Below are 18822 nucleotides of genomic sequence, written 5' to 3'. Positions count from 1 at the left end.
TTCTCCCAACCCTGACAATCTCTGCCCACCCCGGGAAAAAGCTGTTCTGGAAAGCTGTTTTAACCATTTGGAAGCTCGGCCATAACCTTGACTTGGGGAAGCACTGCTTTGACATCGTCTGAGCAGTCAGCTTCAGGCTTTGGACGGGCTGTCTCATGACTGCGTATTGGCTTTTCTTTTTTGGTGGTGTTTCTCTCTGGTCTGTGCACAGCAAAGGGCAAGGCCGTGGGAGACAGTTTTTAAAGTCACCGTCTCAAAAACAAGTGGAAGAGGAATTGCTTACTCATCAGCCTGACTGCCGGCCCGAATCCAGAGCTATTTACCAGCACGGCCGGGCCTTGAAGCTGCATGCCCCGGCGACGTTGAGTGAACGCACTCTCGCGCGCTAGGTGCCTGGACCCGAACCAGCAGGGACATCGTCCTCTGCTCTTGCACTTCCTGGGCTGGCTGGCCAGGCTCTTCTGCCCGCATGCTTCTCCTGCCCCTGCGGCTCCTCCACAGCCCTCAGGACCGTGCTGCACAGAAGGAAGTAGGGAGAAAAAAAGCCAAATGTAACACAGGACCCTGGGGTGCTGTCAGAGGCTGTTGCATGAGGAAGCAATATAGTATTGTCACTTGCAGCTTCCTTAAGACGCACAGCGGTCTTCCTCACGACCAGCTGCCTGTCTGCTGCCAACTCCCTCAGGCGTTTCCGTGCGGCTAAGCAGTGAGCCAAAAGCAAACAAAAGTCATGGCAGATATTTGATGGTTTAATCCATCCTGCTTAGCGTCACTAAGCATCAGGGCAAGATGCGAGTGTGGAGCAGGGGGTCAGTGGGAAAGGTGTGTCCTGTCGGACCGGCAGGAGAATCTTCTAGAATTGCCGGGGGTGTGTTTATGAGTGAGGAGACCCAGCAGTGAGGTAAACAAGCCTAGGATTCTGTTCCAGAGAGAGCCAGGGGGCCTGGAAGAGAAGCTGGGAAGGAGTTTCCACATATAGATACGGAATGAGATGGTTCACAGGTGAGGTTGTCCTGGTCTGACTTGGGGGCTCCACTCGGGGGGAGCGTCCTGTTTGCTGGTTCTGTGGTGGAGGACGTGACCCCTGAGCCCCTCATTGGCAGGGGAGTTCCTGAACCAGCAGACTTCTCAGGGGGTGGATATAATTCTAGACCCGGGTCTGGGGTGGCACACGAAGGGCATTGGGGAAGGGATTTGAATGATCTCAACATATTTTGTAAATGAAATCAACATAACGCGGGTTTGAGAAGCAGCTGTGAAGGAAAACAAACTCGTTTTCCTTCCTGATGGCCGAGGAGTAGACCTGTCCCGTGGCCTCAGCCACCGAGCCCACGTGGTGTGCGGTGGGAGGGAGGACGAGCGGATTTCCCCTTAGCACCATCTGCTGTCCTCACGGGCAGCTCCCAGGCCCCTGGTCAGCGGGAGTGGAAGGAACTTAGAAGGAGGCAAATCTCCCCAGCTCAGGGCCAGCTGTTTTCTGGAATCGAGGTTGGGGTGAGCGTTTTGCCTTTACTTCTAAATGATCTTCAGGGCCAGGAGTTTCCTGATTCACCTGGTGGTAGTTCTCTTCTTCCAGAATCACCCTGTTGGTCTCACCACCTTTTGAGAAAATCAGGGCAGTATTTAGAACGTCTGCCTGGAAGCCAGTGCAGGTTGACGAGGGAGGATGCGAAATTGTATCTTGTTTACTGAAGGGGTCCATGTTGTCTCTGAAATGCAGGTGAAGCCCTATAATGTTTATGTCACAGTTGCCTACCCACCAGACACAGACACCCCCGGGTTTGCAGAAGAAAACAAAACCAAGGTAAGTATGCCTCGCTGTGCCCTGTTTCGAGTTTTGAACATAGGAAACCCCTTTTCCCATTTTCTGTCTTTCCACCCTTCGGCCTGGGGGCATTTTCATCAGTCAGAAAACTGAGTTCCTTTCAATTTATGTGCTTGCAAGAGGCCTCCGAACTTTCTGGAACTTTCATTTGGAATCTTGGAGGATGTAGCCCTATTTTCAAAGGCCATTTTTGCTAAGAATCTTCAAGCTTTATTTAATTAATAAGGTGTTTGTTTTCTGATTAACAGTACAGCTTGTATTTTAACTAACAAGATAATACTCTTTAAAAATAATATTTTCTCCCCTGGCCTTAAACACATTTAGACACCTGAAATGGTTGCCGATACATTGTCTCCACGCGGGGGTCTAATGGGCGCCTAAGACTTAACATTTCCAAAACAAAACTTGCAATTCCCTCTCCTTCCCCCCCTTATTATTTTCCATCTCATTACCAGGCGCCCACCATTCCCCCAGCTGCTCAGGTTGGAAACCGCGAGGCCAGCCTTGATTCCTGCTCTCACACCACACATCCAGCTGACATGCACATCCTCTGGGCTCTGTTCTCAGAATTTATCCCAAATCGGACCTTTTTTTTAAACTGCAAATATCACTACCATCCCAGCAGTGAGAACCGCTGATATTTTTGCCTGAACTGCTCTCATGGTCTTCAGCCTGGTCTGCCTGCTCCTTTTCTTACCCCGCTGGAGTCTGTTCTTCATAAAGTAGCTAGTGATCCTTTTAAAGCCCAAGTCAGGTCTTGTCACTCCCCTGGTCAAACCCCTCTTGTGTAAAAAATAAGCCAAAAAACAAAACTGAAAAAAAACCCCCAAAAGATCAAAACCTCCTGTACAGCACAGTCCTGTAGAATGTTCTAGAATGGTGGAAATGGTCCTGCACGCTCCTGTATGGTAGTCACATTGTGGCTGTTGAACACTTGCAGTGCAGCTAGTGGGACCAAGGCACTGAATTTCTAATTTGATTTCATTTTAAGTAATTTAAAGTTAGAATTAAATAGCACATGTTGGTGTTGGCTGTGTATCAGAGAGTGCAGCTCCCCTAGCTCCCAGCGTGCCTGGAATACAATCCAGAAGCCTCGAGCCTTTTGGGTCCCGCACTGTCTGGACCTCGGCCACCTGCCCTCAGCATTTTCTCCTCTCCTTGGCCTTAGCCACACCGGAGCCCCGTCTATTCCTTGAGCTTGCCTGGCCTGTTCGCACCTGCGGCCTTTGCTCTTGCCATCCTCTCTCTGGATATTCAAATGGATCTTCCTCCTGTGTTTCTTTCCATCTCTGTACAGCCTTCACCTTGGAGAGGACTTCCCTGACCCTCTGTTATCTCAAGTATCCTTCCCGTGAGATGTGAATCCTCTTCCCTGTACTTATTTTTCTCTATAGTGTTCATCTCCTCTGGACGTTAACATTAATACAGTGACTGTCAGTCATCCTGAGCTGAATGCCAGCTCTGCACTTGGTTCAGATGAACCTGCCTTGACACGTGGTAGGCACTCTCTGAGCAAACAAAGTGGGGGAGGAAGGAATCAATCAGAACTTATCCCCTTGAACTTGGTATTGATGTGTTTTCTTCTCTTTTATAGTGATGCTTAGTAAGTGTGAATCTGCACAGCATAAAAATTGGCACTTATGCTCCACGGGCTGTATATTTGCAAAAAGATGTTTATGATTTAGAAGCTTTTTCTCCTATTCATTTCTCCTTGGCGCTGCCTCTTAAAAATTACTACTATTTCAAAGAAGTAAATTTAAGCCAAATGCCCTGTTCTAGAATAAGGGGAATCTGCTAAGCAGATTTGCAACATTTGGTAAGTGGTCTTTTAGGCAGAAGCCAAAGCTGACAAAGGACGGTGATTTCCCCATGAAGATTTGATTTTGTTGTTAAATTGGGGTTTTTTGTTTTTCCTCCACTAAAATGTCCGGCTGACTTCTTTGGGTAAATAAAATTCTACCTTGATCTGCGGGTCCCGTAGGGGGCGCCATAGTGCCTTTAAATCTCCTGAGTAGCTGGCCACACATGGTTATGTTAGCCTGGGGGTCTGGAAGAATCAAATGTTGGCACCTTCAAAAGGGCTTTTCTGTTAATTTAGGTTCATCAAGAAACACTTGACTTTTATGAGCACTATGCTATTCTATTTTAAGAAAATATGTTCTGGTTTTTATTTTGTTTTATTTTTTCAAGCCTACATGGTAAGTAAAATTTGTTTCATGCCATTTAAGGCTTAAGTTTTGAAACTTCTAACTGAAACTCCCTTCTAAAGAATTTTTGAGCACATGTGTTGCATGTCTCTCCAAAGAAGATTTTTTAAAAATGAAAATAAAGACAGGGCAGGGTATTTTTTTTCATTTTTTAAACTTAAGCTCTGATGGTCCTCATTGGAACCGAGACACACATCCCACAGAGAGTAGCTGGGCCCTCCTTGTCTTGCTTCAGCTACTGGGCTGAATTTTATACAGTAACCAGTAATCAGTAAACTGATTTGAAATCTAGATAGAGCTAATTCTAAAAACAGGAATCAGTTCAAAGGTAGAAAACTGGAATTATGTATAAATTGGGGGAGGAGGGCTGTGAAATTATTTTTTAATTCGGTGGGCAGTAATGGTATTGATATGTCTATTTTTTTCACCTTTAGCCTCTGGAGACGCGTCTTATTTCAGAGACCACATCTGTGTGCAAACCAGAACAAGTGGCCAAACAAATTGTTAAAGATGCCATAGTAAGTAAAATCCTTGTTTCCTTTTATCAATAGTTAACAGTACCGTATTTACAAAAAGATATTCTTCTCAGGGCTTATTTCAAAATATAAATTATTGGGGTTATTTGGTCAGTTAAATTCATCGTGTCTAATATTAGATTGTACTTTCCTTCCCTTATTGATTCCATGTTGATTAGTAGGTTCTGGAAACTAGTAATGTATCTTCATCTTAGGAACAGATTGATCAGTCTGAGAACTTTGGTTCTTTGAAAGGAAAATGAGACTTAACCTGTGACGTGTAAACGGTAGGTACTATATACTGTATACGGCATGTTGTCCTCTTCTTTCCTGCGGTATTTTCAGTTTTAGATTATTTTAGGTGTCTTACCGCCAGACGTGTTGATTAAGGATTTTTCTTTCGCCTTCCAGCTTCCCAGTATCCTTTTGCCAAATGTTTACTAATAAGAAAGTGCCACAAGCCCACTGGGCCATCATCCTGTCCACTCAGCTAATGCACTTCCAGGCTACTGAGTTTATTCAGGGTCAAAAATGCTATTTTTAGAAACCAGGTGCTATTCTGTAGGACAGCTGTATGTGCCACAAGCTTTTTGGCAACATTCCCGTTAACCCACATGCAGAAAAGTGTACATGTACAGGGGATGTCTGTAAACCTTAGGACCCGTTGAATTTAGGAAATTTGGGGACGATTGGAACGAGAAGCGTCAGGAGGCTGGGCCTTGGCCTGGAAGGAACGTCTGTGCTGTTGCATGTTCAGGCCGAACTGAGCAGAACACAGGAAGCATCGAAGGCTATTAAAATATCTGCAGACGTGGGGAGAACTTTGCCCTGATTGTGTTCAAAGGCATAGAAAGAGGGCACCAGCGGGTTGGGCGGACTTTGTTTTTCCTGCTTATCTCAAGTCAAAGCAAACACACTCCATGTTTTTAATGATCTGAAGCAGCTCTTCGTATTTTGGCAGGATTCATTTAATCTGGCAGTTCTCACGCTTTTTCATCTCTTGACTCTAAAGTTGTCGACAACCCCAGAGAACTTTTGTTTCCATGGGTTATACTTATCAATATTTGCCGTATCACAAATTGAAACTGCGTCATTTAAAAAATATGTATTCATTTAAAATAACAATGATAAATCCATTATATTTTAATGAACATTTTTTATAACAAAAATTATTTTTCAAAACAAAATTTAGTGAGAAGGGTGGCGTTGTTTTACATTTCGCTGGTTCTTTAATGTCTGTGTTAATAGAGGACAACTGGATCCTCATAGCTTCTGCATTTGATCTGCTGTAACATGTTATTTTGAATGAAGGATATAAAGTAGATCTGGCCTTACAGAGACATATAGTTGGAAAAGGAAGGAATATGTTATAGGCTTCTCAGATAATTGTGCACATTCTTATTTATTTATTTTTATGGGGGGACATAAAACCTCAACTGGATGAATAGTAGTTTCTTAAAGGTTAGTTGCAATGTGAAATTGAAACTCTATCAATGATCTTCTTGTTCTCTGTTACATGAAAATCCATTGGTCTGCCTTGCACTTTGAATGTTATGTACCCATTCATGGTTTTGTAATATTATGCATTAGTCATTTGGAAAATATGGATTCCCTGAGTTATCAAAAAAATGACATTCTTTACTATCACTGCTGATCTTATTATAAAAGTCTTTCTGTATTGGGAAGCTGACAGTCTCAAAATGGCAGATATACATTTTCCCAATTCTTAATTTTTCCTTGAAATCTCAGATTTGAACATTGATCACAAAAGCTGCCAGTTTTCCTTGACGTGACAGTCCTTTCATTCATTTTCTGCGAAGTATCTTCCAGATACCCGTGTCTGAGTAACCACAGATTGTCAGTCCATGGTTCTTGCATGTAAAAATAGTGTTCTGCAGAAAAAGCAGGACCTTTCCTGACTTACACGGTTGGAGGAGGGCTCTTCTTCAAGGCATCTGTCCCCTTCCATGTGGATTTTTCACACAGAATATTAAGACATGTCCTCAAGGGTTGAGATTTAACAAAACGATTAATTTTACTGCTTTATCAAGGGCATTTTTAAGCAAAACTGACATTTAAAAATTTTTTGGAGATTTAAACAATTTCTGTTTTCTTTGTGTATTTATTTATCACTGCAAGTGTGTGTGGCAGTGGAGAGGCACCACCAGTGTGGTCTGTGCTAATGAGACAGCAGTTTTGCCCGTCAGTGCAAGTGTCACTGGGTGAAAAAGGCATTTAACGTCTTAGTATCATCATGACAATCGTTTTGTCCTCGTGGAAGGGTCTCAGGACACTCAGGGTCCATGGACCCATGTTTTGAGAAGTGCCTGTCCAGCCATCCCAGCCCATCTGCTGAGGCCACGTTCGTCTCTGAGCTGGGACATGTGCTTTGTTACCCTCTCCTCCTACCTGAAGTGAACAGACACACGTCATTGTTTCCAATGTGATTGAGTTGATTCCTTCCCATGTCGCTACTATTGCCTCTGTCTTTTCTTTTCCTTCTATTTTAGCAAGGAAATTTCAACAGTTCCATCGGCTCAGATGGGTACATGCTCTCATCCCTGACCTGTGGAATGGCTCCGGTAACTTCCATCACTGAAGGGCTCCAGCAGGTGAGCTGAGCTGTGTGCTTAGGCCTCCGGACAGATGGACACACAGACAGAAAACAGGCACCTCTCAGTGAACCTCAATGAGAAAAGGCTAAAGGAAGACATAGCAACTTTACATGAGGATGTGAAGAATTTTTATTGAAGTATCAACTTTTTTCTTCCTTTACCTGGGAGAAGTAAAAAGGAAGTAGGTTAAAGCTGTAACTTGAGGAATTTAGTCTGGGAAGAAGACTTTCATGCTGGGTACTGTGGATATAGAGAGAAAACACTGTCTCTGCTATTGGGGTGTTAATCTGGGTTCTCCTCTGAGAATCACTCATCTTCTGTGTTTGAAAAATGGAAATCTCTGTCACTAGGGGGATGGGGTGGACTTGCCTAAAAGTTCTAGGATATTAGACTGGAACACTTTCCTGTGAGTCAGGCCACAGAAGCTTAGGGAGATAAGTCAGGGATTCAACGTAATCCCTGCCCTCACGGAAATTATAGTTTGTCCAGAACACACACAAAAGTTAACTGCTCCTTGATGAGCCGGGTGCCGTGTTTGCTACTGGAGCATCAGAGGTAAGGCAACCTCTCTGACCTCAGGGGGCTTGCAGTCTAGAGGGAGAGACTGATAAGAATGGTGAGGCTAGTACAGTGCAGTGTAATGAGAGTTATAACAGAGGGATTGCTCTAGAAAGACCAAGCCGAGGATGATGGAGGGTAGGAGGAGGGCAGGGAGGGGTGGGAAGGCCACTGAGCAGGGACTGCCCCCACTAGTGGTCAGTTGATGACACAGCGCTACACGATGTGCAGTTGACCACGTCCAGGCGGAAAGTCCCTGGGACTTAGGTGTTGATTTTCCTCCCTCTTCTCTTCTTACTCTGATTCTCTCTTAAGAGTAGACGCTAGGGACTTCCCTGGCGTGGTTCCCTAGTGGTTAAGACTCTGCTCTTCCGCTGCAGGGGGTGCGGGTTCGATCCCTGGTCGGGGAACTAAGATCCTGCATGCCGTGTGGCCAAAAAAAGAAAAAAAATTACGAGACACTACATTTCTTTTAGATGTTTTCCCTGGGCTGTGACTTTACGTCTGAAGTTCAACACGTCCACGGGAAGACTTTACAGTATTTTCCCCAGCGTCCTGCCCCCTGCCTTCTGTCACCAGCTCTGTGTTCCCTGTCCCCGTGATCAGTGTTCGCGTTCACTTCCGAGACCAACCAGAAGCGGGCGTGTCATTGCCCACCCAGCTTCTCCTGCCCCTCACGTCGGGGGGCCGCTCTGTCCCCCCGCCCTCTCGTCCTGGGTCGGCCCACTTTCCTGGCCCTGTCGCTGCTCCTGCAGCTCAGACCAGGACACTCCGTGCTTGAGGCTCTGTGTGCCAGAGGTTGTGAACTGGGGAGCCACGTGCCTGTGAAACGTTCTGTTTGGTCCACCTGCAATGAGCCTGCGTGTGGAAATAGAATAGTTTCAAAATTAGATTTACGTTCAAAGTCGAGATTTCGGACTTCTCTTGGAGACCCAGCAGCCCAGGGTCTGCATTCTCACCTGGCGTCACCGGCTGGCACGGGTGCACAGGACACAGACTCCCAGCCCCTGTGGCACGGCCCTCTGACCTCCGGCCCTGTCACCCCCTCTTCCTTCTCCTCCTGCCCTTCCTCTTCTTTCTGCTGCTTTGTCTTCGTCCCTCCATCCCCACTTTCCTTTGACCAACTTCCAACCTTCCTTCAAGGTCTCATCTTAAACGTTGCTTTTTCCAGAAATCTCCATGACTGGGTTAAATGCCTTGGACTCACCCCTATTTTAGCCTCTTATTATGCTGTAGTATAATTGCTTTTTTGTGTGTTGTTTTTTTCATTCCCGTAAGTTTAAAAAAAAAATAATTGACTTTGTTTTTTTGAGCAGTTTTAGGGTTATAGAAAATGTGAGCGGAAATTAGTGAGTTCCTGCAGACCCTCTCTTCCCCTCCCCCCCTCCATTATTAACATCTTGCGTTAGTGTGGCGCACTGTTGCAATTGATGAGCCAGTATTGATACATTATTACCAACTGAAGCCCATAGTTTGCACTAGCGTTTATTCATGGCATTATCCATCCATCCTGTGGGTTTTGACAAATGTAGAGTGACACGTATCCACCATTATAGTGTCATACAGACTATTCACTGCCCTGACATTCCCCTGTGTCCACCTATTCATCCCCCACTCCCTCCTTCTGAACCCCTGGCAACCATTGATCTTTTTACTGTCTCCAGAGTTTGCCTTTTCCAGCTTCCCTTTGGTTTTTACATTTTTCAAAATTATCCTTGCGCACACTTCAGAGAATCAGATCGTTTTTAAGACTCATTATGAGAAACAGCAAACCCTCACCCCATATCCCGCGTTTCACCTTTCTCAGAAGCAGTCAGGCTGTCCTCTTAGCTGGACCTTCTGACCTTCACCTCCTTATCTCTAGGCAGATACTTACGCGGCTGCTTCCACTTGATTTCTCAGTTCGGGATCAGGTATTAGCTCTGCTCTGAAGGATGAGGATGGAGCGCTCCTTTCTTCACCCTGTTCACCTGCTCACACCCGCCTCTCCTCCATCCCCACCCTCCCTTTTTAGTGATATTGCGATCTTGGTTAGATCTGTATTGAGATAACCATCCTTAGGGCTATTTAAATGCTATTCACAGCTGAGCTCTGTAATGCACATAACTAATTTTCCTTTCTTATACAACCTTTTGTTTTCCCCGAAACTATTGTTGGCCTTTTTTATGTATTATTTCTGTGTATTATTCATAATGACTGTCTTCATCTCCTCTCAGAAATATCAGATACTCTATCAGTTTCACCACCGGAAGGAATGCCTCCTGGTGCCTTCTGACCTGCCTGTTAGGACTGGCTGCCCCCAGTCAGGTGCTTAGCTGACCCTGGCCTCCCCTTCACGGTCATCCTGGGGGACCCCTCTGCCTCTCTTGGGTATTGGCTCCCCTGCCTTCTGCATCACAGGACATTGCCCTTCTTTGTTGACACCGCTCTCTTTGGCTGTTTACCTCTTCTGGTAGCTTCCTAAAAAAAGGGTGCTTGGGAGGCAAATTTTTTGAGGCTTTGTGTATCTGAAAATATTTCTCTTTGTAGTTTTACGCCTTTTAAAGTTTCCACTTACAGGTGTTGTAGTGAGAGTTCTTTAGTGGAAAGAGTGAAAATTAATGGATATGGTTAATTGCTGTCTTAACCCTGAAGTAGTAATTGCCTTTTTTCAGTTGGTTGTCTGCCCTGGTGCGGAGTGAGCTGGTGGAGGCCGGCACCGGTCTTTCTCACCACAGTGCTCTCAGCGCCTAGAGTAGGGTCTGCCTTTTATGATCAGAACATAAGCTTTAAACCAAAAAGCCTTGATTGTAGTTTGGATATTTGAGGTGCTGCGCTGGATCTACCCTAGCTCAGAGAACCCCAAGACGACTAAGAATCCCTATTTTGTTCTTTGTATAATTTGCATATATCAACTGGACAAATGTTTTGTCGTTACCTGTCTGGCAGGCCCTGTGCTCTCCAGTGGCTCAGAGCAGACACCTTCTGTTCTCCGTGTTCTGCTGGCACTTACGAAGTTTTCATTATACGTACTTATCCTTGGAGCAGATTGGAAGATGCGACTTAGAAACTATTTATCAGAGACATGTCCTAAAATCCCTTGAAATGGATGATTGTGTCGTCCTGTTGCATGAGCTCAAAGGTCTCTTTGTCTTGCAGGTAGTCACCATGGGCCTCTTCCGTACGATTGCTTTGTTTTACCTTGGAAGCTTCGACAGTATAGTTCGTCGCTGCATGATGCAGAGAGCGAAATCTGAAATTGCAGACAAAACTGCCTAATTCTTATCCCTTGGAAAAAGACTTTCTAAATAATTTGACCAGCTTGCTGCTAAACAGGACGCAGTTTTTGGCCTGCAGACATTCATGTCTTGCTTTCGAATATGTGAGATTGGACCAGTGCTCTTCAGAAACCTGGCTGCAAGCAGGGGGATAGACGTTCAACTCCAGAGAATATTATTAATACTATGCAAATTCGGAGCAGGAGACCACTTGATTCTCCGAGGCGGAGAAGTGATGGTAAGGGAATTCATAGCGTGTGAGCAGGGTAAAGGATAGGATTCCAGAGTGATCACTGAAATTTTTTTTCTATTTATTCTTTTTTTCCCCAGTAGAGATCAAGTCCAGAAATGTACTTTCCAAGCACTTTTTTAACCTTTCATGAGAGGCAGTTTGTGGGTTTCTGGGGCCTTTTTTTTTTCTTTTTTCTTTTTTTCTTTTTAACTTGGTGTATTTTATTCCAGATGCATTTTATACATTGCCACTGTGTCTGAGTGCATAGTAACGTCCCTCATTTACTCTGTTGCTGGTGGACTCTTGTGGCTTCTTTCTCTTTGATCCCATAAAACTACAAGGGGGATGGGAGAGGGCAATGCAGTGGAACAAAGGAGATAAATATTTTCCAGTTGGAAAAAATAATGCTTGCTTGTCTTCTTTAGACTCAAATGCTTAGGGCACTGTGCATTTTTTGTTCACCGGGAAAGGCAGGCTCCTAAAATGTTTTCTGAAGCGAAGTCAAATCTTAGAAGCTTAAAAGTTTACAATTTCTTCAGTAGCCATGATGACCTGAAGCTCACCCATTCTATTGTAGCGTCTTATTCTTCCCATGTCTTCCTTTCCAATTTTGCTTATACTGCTATAATATTTTTGTAAAAAAAAAGAGAAGACCAGTTTTTTTTGACTTGACTTTTTAAATTAATGAATGAATTTATTAAAGCAAATGAAAAAATTAGAAAGCGTGACCTTCATCTCCTCGTAGCATATATGTAGCTTTTAAGAAAGGCTGATGATAGCATGTTTCAGTTTTATTCATTAAGAAAAAAAATGTAGGACGACAAGGCCGATGTTGAAGATACCGTTTTTGAAATAAAATGACCACCCTGTTCTTTCTGTGACTCTCCCACTGACCCTGAGGACATCCTCTTTGTACCACATGTTAAGAAAGCCCAGCCATCACTCTCACCGTAGAGACCTGGAAATCCTGTTGTCCCCTGAGTGTTGTTTCGAGATGCCAGGCTCCGTTGTCCATTGGTTGGATTTCCACAGCAAGTGCCTCTGATGAGTTTTAGCCACTGCTACCTGCTTCGCTCTGTCATTGTATGTGTTCCTCCGACTTGAGGGCAGTCATCTCCACTGTAACGCTGTGTCCCCTCCCCTTTGCATACACAGTAAGTTTATACATTACCACCTTCCAGTTCCTTTTGGTGAGAAAAGACCACAGCTTTTGAAGAAGAAACTTTTTTTTATTGTTTAAAAAAAAACACAAAAGACTGTTTTGGTAACAATACAAAACAATACAATTCTACAAAAGATTAAAGACCTAAAAATTATAGCAAATCTTTTTTGCTTTTGAGTTTTTGAACTCTTGACTTTAAAATGACTTAATTTTTACAAAGTAAGATGTCTAATGGCTTTAATCCATGGTGTCTTTTTAAAAGACATGAGAATGGCACATTTTCAAACACTGACAAAGACAGAAGAAATTATTATTTAATATATAAGTTGCTTGGGATGACTTCATTGCAGTTTATGGGGGTGGTTTGAACCCATAATGGTTTCATGAATCTTTCAGCCTTAGAGAGCCATCGTCTGCAAAGTTGAGTCATATCGGGCAGCCTCTAAAAGGGAGTAAAGGCTGTGTTTTCCTAATTCACGGATACAAATTAATAGCTGGGTGCTTCTCAATTTTATTCTTTTCTCATAAATGTTTCTTGAATGTTGGCACCTTCTACTGAAGGTCTATATTAAAATCTAGTCCCAGGTGATGCCTCATTTAATAAAATTAACTATTTTGCAATAGTTATTTCAATATACGTTTCTCAAGGTATCCTCAGAGGAGAGCACTGTGACTCCAGGTCATCTACTGCCTGAACAAATTTACAAGCCCCTGTTCCACGGCGGGGAGATATCCCCAACCCAAATGAAGCTCAGGCATGAGAGCAGATTTGTAGAGGTTATAGTATCAGGGAATGGGCTTCTTTGTCAGAGATGGCAAAGGTCTACATTCTTGTACCCAAAAAGCTTTGAAAACTGAGGTGTTCCTTTTTTTCTTCCTAAATTTGGTGCCATAATTCATTTGATAGCAAAACCTGACTTGAACTGACTTGAGATTATTATAGTTTTTACTTATGCCACTCCATGGGCTGTTTATTAATTTTGTCTGAAGAAATACCAATGGGTTTGACTTACAGGGATTGCCCCAGGCTCTGTGGAGATGTTTTGTAATATCCAGTATATGCCCCATATTACCTTTTTAAATGCAAAAAAAAAGATGAATTCTGAAACACATCTGGCCTGAAGGGGTTTGGATGAGGGATTGTAGACACTTCAGCAGCATCACATAACGATCTGGCTTCATCCAAAACATGAAAATATTACAAGGCAAATTCTATTTTTTATCTTTTTTTGGTTCAATTCTTGTACAACCTTTTTTTATACTGACTTGCTTTTTTGCTCAGGGGAAGAAGAGAAAGCCTGAGTCAGATTGTTAGGGAAACTACTGGCTTTTTTTTTTTTTTAAGGATTGCCTTGATTCAACACTTTCTATTGTACCCAGAAGTGGGTATGTCTTACTTGTGGCAGAAGAAGTTCAATCATAATTCTTTTGAAATGTGGGTTCTCTGTATGTGAGACATAGGTTATTATGTGAGTTTCAGTTCCAAGTGTCTGCCTTTGCTAGGTTGGGGTGTACTGTTTTATTATAATGTATTTGTGAGTATATTTATTTTAAAATGCTTAACATTATTCAGCCTTAGAAATTCCAAAATATGTTCAAGGACCCTCTATCATTGAAAAAGGTATAAAAACAATTCTCATTTATTTTTACAAAAACAAAGTCAAGAGAGTTGTTCTTTATATTTTAAAATTTAATTTTCACACCTGAAAGGAGAAGAAATGAAAAATGCTGTTAGTGATGGCCCCTTTATACGAACACATATATGTTTAATTATGTCTCTATTTGGATCTGTTAAACCATACATTGTTGATTCTTAGAAGTAAAAATTTGAGAGACCATTTCTAATATTTAGATGACAAGAGCATTTTGATCATAGTTGCTTAGATGCAAATAATTGTATGTCTTTGTCCTTCTAGAAGAAGTCAATACCATAATAATTTTTTTTCTTACTGAATTGTATCATCAACAGATTTCATTTTATTATATCATATTCCAATTTAAACGTGTCTTAACTCACTTGAGGATACTTAAAAGGTTCATACTTGTGACATAAAATGTTTTGAATCTTTCTCATTTCCTTATCTTCTTAGTGACTCAGCTTTGAAAAAATACCTACTAACCATAACCTTCCGTATTCTGGACTAAATCTTGTTTAGTTCAGACCAGTGATGGCAGATTTGGTATTTTGAAGAGGAGGTAATAGCTATTATATTTTACACTTGCTTGATGTGACAACTCTAAAGACATTTTTCAACTGATAAGAGTGCATATGGCTATTTTGATATATATTAGAACCTGTGTTTGCTACTTTAGAAGCTTTTGTGGCAGAATTGTAACCTGATTTTCATATCTTGTATTTCTGAATCACAACAAGAAATAAATGGGGAACACGCTTTACAGATTCAAAAACTTCTTTTTTAGAAATGTCCATTTTTTTAAAGAGATGTTTAAACAAAACAGAAACCTCTTTCATAATATTATCCTAACCTTGCATCTTAAACCCTTGACAAGGCTTGATTTATATCATTTTTTAGGAAGTAATATTTTCACGGTAAGTATTTCGTATTCTGGGCCCTTGTTTCAAATATGTTCAGTGTTTGACTCCAATGTGGGATATATGAGTGAAAGGGTAAGAAATGTGGAATTTAAGAAAATTTCTTAAGTCGTTATGTTTCATACACAAATAAATTGATTTCCCATACTTTAAACCTTCATATTCCAGCAATGAAATATCTCCTAGACTCTCGAAGGGCATAGAAGAGAGATATGGGAAAGAACACGCCTTAATATTTCTCCATCCTTAAACAGAAAAATTTTGGTCACATTGAGAAGAGATGCCTTGGATGTCTTGATTGGCAAACTTAACCTTTCTTTAAATTTGAGCAACTTATATATGTAAATGGCATAGGATATCACTTCTATAATTTTTTATGTTTGGACGTTTAAAAAGAAAAACATTTCCTGACTTCTGTTCCACTCCTGATTTTATACACCCCATTTTTCCTCCTTCAACATGTATTTATTGAGTGCCTGTGACGAGCTCGGTATCCAGGCGCCAGGGATATGACTTTGCATAAACAATCTGTCCCTCCCTCGGGGTGATTACATTTCTTGTTTATTTCCCTCCCCCCTTCTTCATCCCTCTGAAGGCTCTTACAAGTCTTAGGAGAGGAAGGGGAACCACTCCCCGTTCCTTTCTTCAGGCCTCTGCATTTTATGCCACAATTATTTGAATGCCAGGTACTATTCTAGGCTGGGAATGCACAAAGGCAAATATGGTCCCTGCCCTCAAATAGTTTATAATCTAGGGAGAAAAACACATGTCAGAAATTACATGGTGATCCAACAATAGCTATGATTAAGGTATCATAACATTTGAACACGTAACCTGTGCTAGTCACTGTTGAGTGCTTTGCATTTAACTCATTTAAATCATCCACTCACCCTACTAGTGGTACCTTTATATCCCCATGTTATAAATGAGGGCACAGGCACAGAGCGGTTATGAGTAACTAGGTCAAGGTCGCAGCTGCAAAGCGATGAAGCCAGGATCCACACCAGTTTTCTGTCTTTGAAGCTCCTAGCCTCCGTACGAAACCTCTTCTAATGGCATAAGTGGAATCCTAGGACTGCCCAGGATAGTTGGGGATGATCTCACAGGGAGAAAGTTGTTGAGGTAAACCTTGGGGAATGAGTATGAATTTGCCACAGGAAAGTCGGGTTCCTTTCAGGGAGATGAGCAGGTGTGCAAAGGCAAAGGGCATGTGAGATCTTGGCGTATTCCAGAAAGCACATGGAGGTGATGTAGCTATAAGGAGGGAAAGTCGGGCTTCCCTGGTGGCGCAGTGGTTGAGAGTCTGCCTGCCAATGCAGGGGACGCGGGTTCGAGCCCTGGTCTGGGAAGATCGCACATGCCGCGGAGCAACTAGGCCCGTGAGCCACAATTACTGAGCCTGCGCGTGTGGAGCCTGTGCTCCGCAACAAGAGAGGCCGCGACAGTGAGAGGCCTGCGCACCGCGATGAAGAGTGGCCCCCGCTGGCCGCAACTAGAGAAAGCCCTCGCACAGAAACGAAGATCCAACACAGCCAAAAATAAATAAATAAATAAATTAATTAAAAAAAAACAAAAAAAGGGAAAGTGGAAGGATTGGGTGGGTGTCCAGGGGGTGGGCTTGGGCCACATCATCCCATGCGCAGGAGTTGAGATTTCGGCCTCTGAAGAGCTTTGAGCAGAAATATGAAATGGCAAGATTTAGAAAGATCATGGTTCCCTTGGAAATTCAGGCATTGCTGAGCCCTTGCACCTTGGAATAAACATTTCTCATTAGTTTGGAAAAAAACGTATTAAGATAGAAGATAAACATATTGTTATGGGTTGAATTGTGTGTCCTCAAAAGATGATGTCCTAATCAAAAGATTGATGTCCTAATCCCCAGTACCTGTGGATGTGACCTTATTTGGGAATGGGGTCTTCATAGATATAACCAAGTTAAGATGAGGTTATTAGGGTCCTAATCCAATGTGACTGGTGACCTCATAAAAATAGGAGAAAACACACACACACAGGGAGAATGCCACGGGAGGACAGTGGTACAGATCGGAGTGAAGCAGCTGCAAGCCGAAGATTGCCAGCCCCCAAGGAAAGCTAGAAAGAGGTAAGGAAAGATTTTTCCCTAGAGCCTTCAGAGGGAGCGTGGCCCTACTGACACCTTGATTTTGGACTTTGAGCTTCCAGAACTGTGGGAGAATAAATTTCTGCTTTAAGCCACCCAGTTTGTGGTACTTTGTTACTGCTGCTCTAGATAACAAACATATTAACCTTGATTTTTCTAAATGTGTTCATCAGCAGTTAATGTCTGGGAGATGCTGTGCTCTGTGCTAAAGAGCATAAGAGAATAAACATTAGTTATTGAACATAAGAATGTATATTCTTTGCCTATTTCCCCTCAATACTATGGTGTTTCATGTCAATCCAACAAGAGCAGTAAACATTTGAAATGTATAAGACAAGTTCCTAATCTCAGTTGATTCACTTTAAATATCAAGTCATTAATTTGAAAGGAAAAAATTGCCACGAGTGAGTTTATTGTGCTTTCCTTTGTAAACCAAACGTAAACATTATTTGCTGGCTGTTAAACTTGCACAACAGAATGACTTACCTGCACTTCCTTGCTTGGTTTCAAAAGTTGTTGCTTAATGATTCCAAACATTGTTTTGAGGCTTAGGACCCACCAAAAATTAGCCAGGTGGGTTTTTCAGTTAAACCAAGGCGTGTTGGTTTAGATTTGGTATAAGAGTTTCCTGATGAGGACAAAGATGGTTTGAGAGCACACAGTGGATTACTTGGATGCGATCACACAGAAGAGGGGCTCTGGAGCATAAATGAGTCAGGAACAGTATTACTGTTAGTATTACTAACTAATACTAATAGGGAATTAGTATTATAGTAATAACATTATTATATAATGTTTGCCAACAAAGTGTGTAAACCGTCTTAAAGCATATGGCCCTATTTAGCATAAGAGTTTCTAGTATTTAAGATACTTACGTCAATTATATCAATAAAGTTGGAAACAATAATGTAGAAGATACTTTAAATTGGAAATTCGTGTTTTGGATTGCTTATCTAGGCCTGTGAGATGTTATTTTTTAAGCAGTTCCTTTTTCTTTTATGCAGGCTATCTGCTTGTTTTTACTCTCCCTAGTCAGTTCATTTTGTTGATGGATTTATTTTCACGTCAGTTTGCCTAAATGGTTTGGGGTCATGTTTTATATTTTTAACTCTTTCATCTTACCTATTAGTTGTCAATTCCCTCTCAGTAAACACTGTCTTTCTATCCTCGTTTTTTTTTTTTTTTTTAAATTTAAGCAAATTAGTTTTTGTTTTTTTTTTTAATTTATTTATTTTTATGGTTGTGTTGGGTCTTCGTTTCTGTGCAAGGGCTTTCTCTAGTTGTGGCAAGCAGGGACCACTCCTCATCATGGTGCGCGGGCCTCTCACTATCGCGGCCTCTCTTGTTGCGGAGCACAGGCTCCAGACGCGCAGGCTCAGTAGTTGTGGCTCACGAGCCCAGCCGCTCCGCGGCATGTGGGATCTTCCCAGACCAGGGCTCGAACCCGTGTCCCCTGCATTGGCAGGCAGACTCTCAACCACTGCGCCACCAGGGAAGCCCATCTATCCTCGTTTTAAATAAAAATTTTAATAGTTGGGAAGATTTGATACATACCTATATTAAATATTAGTATTTATGTTCAGATTAGAATAATGTCCTTTTTGAATTTCATAAACTTCGGGAAGATTTATATTGGTGATGGATGAAGAGAACTTTCTGAATGATACTGTTAAACATCAACCGGTAGGTGGCAAAAACTGGCAATAAAAAGCTTTTTGTTTGGCAGATTGGAGAATAAAGAAGGGAAACACAGGCCTTTCAGACTCTTGGTACAGTCT

At 42.3% G+C, this 18822-nt stretch overlaps 1 protein-coding gene across 1 annotated transcript in view; it reads left to right on the top strand.

The window, feature by feature from the left end:
- KDSR (3-ketodihydrosphingosine reductase) overlaps positions 1–12532 on the top strand; it is a 35948-nt gene extending 23416 nt beyond the window's left edge. Inside the window, exons 7-10 of the mRNA XM_068562896.1 lie at positions 1721–1804; positions 4467–4550; positions 7058–7159; positions 10859–12532. Of these exons, the coding sequence (XP_068418997.1) occupies positions 1721–1804; positions 4467–4550; positions 7058–7159; positions 10859–10978 (390 nt within the window). The 3' untranslated portion in view covers positions 10979–12532. The remainder of the gene's footprint in view (positions 1–1720; positions 1805–4466; positions 4551–7057; positions 7160–10858) is intronic.
- The last annotated feature ends 6290 nt before the right edge of the window (positions 12533–18822 follow it).

The sequence above is a fragment of the Eschrichtius robustus genome, chromosome 14 (assembly GCF_028021215.1).
Source record: "Eschrichtius robustus isolate mEscRob2 chromosome 14, mEscRob2.pri, whole genome shotgun sequence".
NCBI lineage: Eukaryota > Metazoa > Chordata > Mammalia > Artiodactyla > Eschrichtiidae > Eschrichtius > Eschrichtius robustus.
The sequence above is the reverse complement of the archived record's forward strand: the minus strand, read 5'-3'. Positions and strand labels throughout refer to the sequence as shown.